Source organism: Vigna umbellata, chromosome 1 (assembly GCF_029865625.1).
Source record: "Vigna umbellata cultivar VRB3 chromosome 1, Vumbellata_1.0, whole genome shotgun sequence".
In the NCBI taxonomy this organism is placed as follows: domain Eukaryota; kingdom Viridiplantae; phylum Streptophyta; class Magnoliopsida; order Fabales; family Fabaceae; genus Vigna; species Vigna umbellata.
In genome coordinates this window covers 17,568,432-17,575,458 of record NC_142165.1, presented here as the reverse complement: position 1 = coordinate 17,575,458, position 7,027 = coordinate 17,568,432, and the positions used below count along the sequence as shown (strand labels likewise).

Here is a 7,027-nt window from a genome sequence, read left to right as displayed (position 1 = left end):
TATAATTAAATGAGCCAATGAGTTAACCCGTTTAACCCACCAACCCGTGGTAGGTCAGACCGAGTTCGAATTTTTTCAACTTGCTAATAAGTAAACCGGATTGGATTGCCTCACTAAGTAACCAACCCGTGGTGAGCCGAACCGGATTGAGCCGAGTTATCCGTTTTAACAGCTCTAAGTAAAATATTTTAAAGAAGATTGACATATCCATCGAAGAAAATAGAGTAAAAGTCCTGAAAAAAAAAGTAAAATAAAAATAAAAATAAAAAATTGCAGCACAATGCAAACACCAAGACATAAGGTCTAAAATTTTGCTACGTTTTTTTTTTCAAAGTTCACTTGAATTGCAACATAAAAGTAGTTTAGGGGTATTTCTGAATTTATCTTAATGTGTTACGAAAATGAATTCCTGAATGATAAGACGTTGAGATATGGTACAGAAAGTAATAACCATCAGAATATTACACTTATCCAAGTTAGCCTACAAGCTCAGGGGCTAGCCCAATTTTGACCTGTTTGGGTCATTAAGCCTATAAGGACCAACCCTAAAAAGCCTAAATCTATTTAGCCTGAGTTGATTATTCTGGTCGAACTTATTTGAAAACCAATAATTATAATTGATTTAAAATATAAAAATAATAATTTTAATTTATTTAATTAAAAATACTATTTAATTTATTAAAAAATTACATAATATTTATATAATTTAATATGATTTTAAAAACTATCTTTTAAGCGGAGCATGTTTAACTTTGAACTTGTTAAATTCTAACATTTGATTTGTTTTTGGAGTTTCAAATATGTTTGACTAAATATTTTATTAATTTTTTTAGTTCATTAAATATTTAAATTTTTTATAATTTTTAATTAAATAATATTTGTTTAATTTCTTTTTTTAACTATTGATATACTTATTATAATTAATATGTAATATCTTGTTCACCAACTTATTTTGAGATTAATATGAATAATATTATAATTAATGTAAGATATCATTACTTACGTGACAATAACGATTTCTTAGTTTTTGTTAGTAATGATTTGAAACTTTTGGGGAAACATGATACTTTTATTATTTAATACGTTTTCAATCAGTTGATATAGTAATATAACTTTATATTAGTTACAAAAATTACAAGTTAGCAAGAAGAAGCTTAAAAACTTATTTAATTAAAAATATTAATTTTTAAATATTTAATATACAAAAAAAAAATTAATGAAAATATCTAAATTTTGAGAAACTTATAGCTTAATTAAACTTTATTTTGTTAACCAAATCACAAGAATGAGGAACCAGTTAAAATAGCTCAAGGGTTTTGCTATTGCTGATTATCTAAGCCATATGGTAGAGATTCTTCCTTATCTTTCTTTTATGCTCTCACCAAAATTTACTATCACTATTTATGAACAAAACTTTTAATGCAAATAATTGGGTGCCATATTATCAAAGAATCATATGCCACATTTGACAGAAGTATTTAGATAACGCGACAAGAATAATAAGAATAACTTTATCACTAAATCAATCGAGTTGATACTATTTTTAACAAAAAAATTTAGAAAATAAATTTATCAGTCGGTTTTCATTTTTATATATTACTCAATTTTGTTATTTTTATTCAAATGTAAAATTTAAATTCATGTTTGAAATCTTAATATATTTTTTTTATTTCACATATCATCTATAATCTCATATATGCATGTTTTAATTTTGTTATGTATGACTAACCTAAATATTGGGAGATCTGGTTGTTGCCAAATTGGAATATATGATATCAACCATCCATACGACATAGATTCCTTTTCTTACATGCTTTGCTGAGATATGCATGCATACGTCAATTGGCTAAACAATTTCAATAACATATCATTTTTGTTAATTAGGTATTAACTCAGACTCACATTTTTATATCAATAATTTCTACGTATCTTCTGAATTATTAGCTTTAATTTTATCGAAACAAAATAATAACATAACCTACAATAACGGTTATTTACTATTATAATAATAAATTGTTTTTTCCATCAATAATTTGTGGAAGTAAAAAAAAATAATGAAAGAGTTAAAAAAAGAGTGATATTGATTTAGAAGGATAAGATTCTTGAGCTGACAATAGCCTCTATAAAATACCCTCAGTCTAGCATTTGGTGAAACCATAGCCATTCTTCCATTCTCACTCTTTTCAGAAAGATCAAAAGAGCACTTAGTGAAACCAAAATACGATGATTTACTCCAAAAAGACAACATTTGTGTCGAGAGAAAAAGACTTTCCTCAGACTGTCACGATGCACAAAATAATGAATGTATTGAAAGAAGCAGACATAAACAAAGATGGTCATTTCAACAAAGAAGAACTGAAGCATGCTCTCAAAGATTTAGGTTCCTTCTTCCCTGGTTGGAGAGCCAAACGTGCTTTTAGAAAAATCGATGCCAACAACGACGGTCAGATCAGCGGTCAGGAAATCGACTCTCTCCTCGAGTATCTTCATTCTCGTGGTTTTGGAAAATAAATTATCCTTTTTCCAATAATATATTTATATACATGTAGTCCAGATGATGAGATATACATAATATAGTCTGTGTTCATGTTTTATCCATTTCTACATAATTAAGATGGATTCATAATTTATAAATAATTTTATATTCCTACTCACTTAATAATCTTCCATCACTTAAAAATCGAAATTTAAAATGATTTAAAAATATTTTTCTTTTTTCTTCTTCTCTCTTAAATATAAAATCATGACAGAACTATATTGCAATTTATCGTATTTATTTTGAGCATATTATCAATAACAACGTGCACCGAGAGAAGGTAGTTGTACAACTATTAAGCAACGTAACTATATATTTGTAAAAGTCTATATTAATTAAAGCTAATTCTCTAATTATAATTAGCGTAATTTTTTATTTGAAAATTTAACCATCGATTAACTGACAAAAAATATCTACATAGTTTATGAATTTATTTTCGTATTTAACAAGCAAATTCCATATTGTTGCAAGAGTGTAGTGTAATTATTTTTTTTTTCCGACAAAAAGAGCATATATATCAAGAGATTAAAATTTCATGTATACGTATGATTATGATTCTTCCTTATCCTCCATGCTTTTGGCAAAGTTACTTTCAATATTTATTAACAAAATCATATATTAATGCAATTAGTTGATACAATATGCCATATTTGACACAATATGTCATATCTGGAAGTTGATGAAAGTAATTAATAAGGCAACTTTTAGAAGAATAAAAACATTAGATAACTTTGAAGATTTCACGTGTATAATATATAATTTATCAACTACGTTTTAATTTTGATTTTGTTAGTTTGATTAAAGAGACTCGATAAATAAAGCTGTATGTAGAGGGAAATTTAAACCAATTCAAGTTAACTTGATAGCCTTATAGCTCACTGTCAAAGTTCAAATGAATTGGTATTATAAGCACTGATATTTGTAAAATTTATTGCATCTATGTATGAAATAAAATCCTTATATGTTTGAGGATGGTAGTAATGCAATTTTTATTATTGTTGGTTAATTTTAAAAAAAAAACATACAAAATCATGAGTGTACTAATAATATAATAAACTTTATAATTTCTATTAAATTTCAATCGATATAAAAGTTGTGTTTAAAGAGCACGCATTATTAATATTTTTCTTTATATTATATCGTATGGGAATTCGATTATTGAAACAGAAGAAACATATTTATTAGATTATGTTTATGTTTAATTATCAACAATATTTCTTCTTTTGATTTTCATAGTAACAATAACAGCTTTTTAGTCTATATAGAAAATGATGTAGAAATTATAAAAAAATTAATAGTTTTATCATACAATAACTTTTAAATAAAAACGAAAAATTGATAATAATACAATTTTATATTAACTACAAAATCTTATATTGTTTTGTGTATATAAACCACAAGCTGAAGGGAAAACATATAAAAACCAATTTAATTAAAAATATAAATACTTTAAGTATTCAATATAAAAAAAAATTAATGCAATTAAATGAAAAATATCTAAAATTTTAAGAAAGCTATAATTTAAATTAAACTTTATTTCCTTAACAACCCCAAATCACACGAAGGACAAATCAGAGTTAAAATAGTTGGGAGTTTTCCCAGTGCTGCTAATGTAGGCCATATGGTAGAGATTATTCCTTATCCTTTATTCTCTCACCAAACTTACTCTCACTATTTATGAATAAAATGAAATATTAAGGCAATTAATTGGGTTACTGGCCCCATCTTTTGTAGAATCATATGCCACATTTGAAAGAAACCATTTGGAAAACGTGACAAGAATAATAAGACAACTCTAAAAAGAAAGATCTTTCATGAATAATGGTCAGCTTTCTCTTATTTTTAAGTTTAATAGTTTGATTAAGGTGATGGCCTCAATAAATAAGACTGCCAACAGGGAGATTTAATAAACTCATAGTTCACTGCCAAAGTGTATAAAATGAATCGATCTTAGCTATAACAAATTATTTGGTATATATTTTATAAAAATGTTTATAATAATATATTTTCTTTTTTATATCTCAAATTCACCCACAATATTCTCAGTTATCTATGTTTCGATTTTGTTTTGTTTTGGAGAACCAAGATATTGGGAGAACTGGTCCTGTCGTTTTTCTTCTAAATTGGAACATATGATGTCAACCATTGGACATAGATTCCTTTTCTTTAAGACAACATATTATATCTGACGCATGCTTGCTGAGATATGCATGCATACCTTAATTGACTAAACAATTTCAATAATATATATCAGTTTTGTTAATTAGGTGTTAAACTCACAATTTTAACCACTTTTAAGAACAATAACTTCTACGTATCTTCTCCTCAACAACCTTTTATAAGTATGTTCTTAAAGAGAGTGTGATTAATTTAGAATAAGAAAAAGATTCCAATGACTTCTATAAAAACACCCTTAGCATTTGGTGAAACGATAGCCATTCTTCCATTCTCACTCTTTTCAGAAAGATGAAACTTAGAGAAACCAGAAAGACTCTGCCCCCCTCCAATTTACCTGAAAAAAAAAATCACTCCGTTCTCCAACTCACCTCTAAAGGGAAAAGCTCCCGAATCCAACTCACCATTAAAGATAAAATATGATCCGACAAATGACTTTCATCAGACTGTGACGAAGCAGAAAATAATGAATGTGTTGAAAGAAGCAGACATAAACGAAGATGGTCAATTCAACAAAGAAGAACTGAAGCATGCTCTCAAAGACTTGGGTGCCTTCTTCCCTGGCTGGAGAGCCAAACGTGCTTTTAAAAAAGTTGATGCCAACAATGACGGTCAAATCAGCGGTCAGGAAATCGGTTCTCTCCTCGAGTACCTTCGTTTTCATGGTTTTGGAAAATAAATCATCCATTACCCAACAATATACTTATATATGTGCTCCAGATTATGTCTTATACATAATATAGTTTATGTTTTTCTTTTCAAATAACATCCATCTCTACATGATTAATGTTCCAGATGGATTCATAATTTATAGATAACTTTACCTTCCTGTCACATTTAATACTTACATATCCAAGTTTAAGATTATTTAAATATATATTCCTTCTTCTTTTTTCTGTGTCTTTTGAAGGTAAAATCATGACAGGATTATATTACAATTTATTGTATTTATTTTGAAAAAATGGAGCTAGGTAATTGTACAACTATTGAGCAATTATATTTGGAAAAGTCTATATTAGTTATTCTTAAGATTTAACCATCGATATACATTAACTGAAAAAAAAACTTTGATAACTTTATAAATCATGAGTGTACTAATAATAAATGAAATTAATAAACTTTATAATTTTTATTAAATTTCAATCGATAATAAAAGTTGTGTTTAAGGAGCATACATCATTAATATTTTTCTGTAATTCGATTTTTGAAACAGAAGAAACATGTCTAATTTAACTTTCATGAACATTTTAAAAACGTGTTTGAAAACTATACTTTTAAAGAAAAGAAAATTAATAATAAAGTATTTAGAAACATTATGACTAATTTATTTCATTTTTCAGAATAATTTTCTACTAATTTTAATAACAAAAGTATATGTAGCAAAGTCATTATATGAAATAGTAATATTCTTATGCAATTGTGTATATATAAAATTTCTCATATTACGAATATATTTTAGCCTTGCTTTTTTCTACGAAAATCAAATTTTAAAATTTTGTTGACGTATAACTTATTTGCTTATCGAAAGTAATTATTTAAAGATTTTTTTATTAGTTTTTATTAGTATACAGAAACTAAAGTAATATAATAGAGGTTACAAAAAAAGTTATTAAAAAAAATACTTAGTGTCCGTAAAAAATCCACAGAAATAATAAAAAGTTGATGCTAATTCATTATTAGTGTTAGTTAATCTTAAATCAGTCAAAAATAAATTCTACACAAATAAATAAATAGATATATTATGATAGGTTCTCTAATCAATCTATTAAATTACAATTAGTTTCAATTAAACTCATGTTAAAATTCGTATTATTGAATTTTGTTAAGTAATTTCCGAGATAGTTGATCATGCTGTTGAGAGTTTTGAATCATATCGAAAAGAAAACTTATTTTTTAAGAATTTTTTTTCACTTTGGTAAAAATAATAGTGAAATTTTGAAATTTTATTAGTATGAAAAGCTCGTTTAATTTTATCCAATATACTCAGTTTTAAGTTATTAAAAATCAAAATTTATCAAAATATAGTAATATTTTTAAATTGTTGAAAGTGTTTAGACTTTAATTCTAATAAAAATTGAAGTGCGTGCTTTAGTTTCGGTTGGACGAGTATCCGAGCTTAAAAGTTCCATTAATTTATAAAATAATAGTACTTTTTTTTTAGACAAAAGTTTTGACTTCAGTTTTTTTTTTTAAGTCAATGTCTAAACGTGGCTTCGGGTTTACGAACAATCGAAACCTAAACATATGATTACATATCCCTCTTTCCTTCTTCCATATTTATTTTTTAGCACTTCCATCTAATATTGTCAATTCCAA

At 26.1% G+C, this 7,027-nt stretch overlaps 1 protein-coding gene across 1 annotated transcript; it reads left to right on the top strand.

The window, feature by feature from the left end:
* Window positions 1–2,143: 2,143 nt before the first annotated feature.
* On the top strand, window positions 2,144–2,594 carry LOC148204837 (calmodulin-like protein 5). Its single transcript, XM_088106610.1, has one exon. It carries the CDS (start codon window positions 2,224–2,226, stop codon window positions 2,509–2,511), a length of 288 nt encoding a protein of 95 aa, XP_087962736.1. The 5' UTR covers window positions 2,144–2,223; the 3' UTR covers window positions 2,512–2,594.
* Window positions 2,595–7,027: the final 4,433 nt, after the last annotated feature.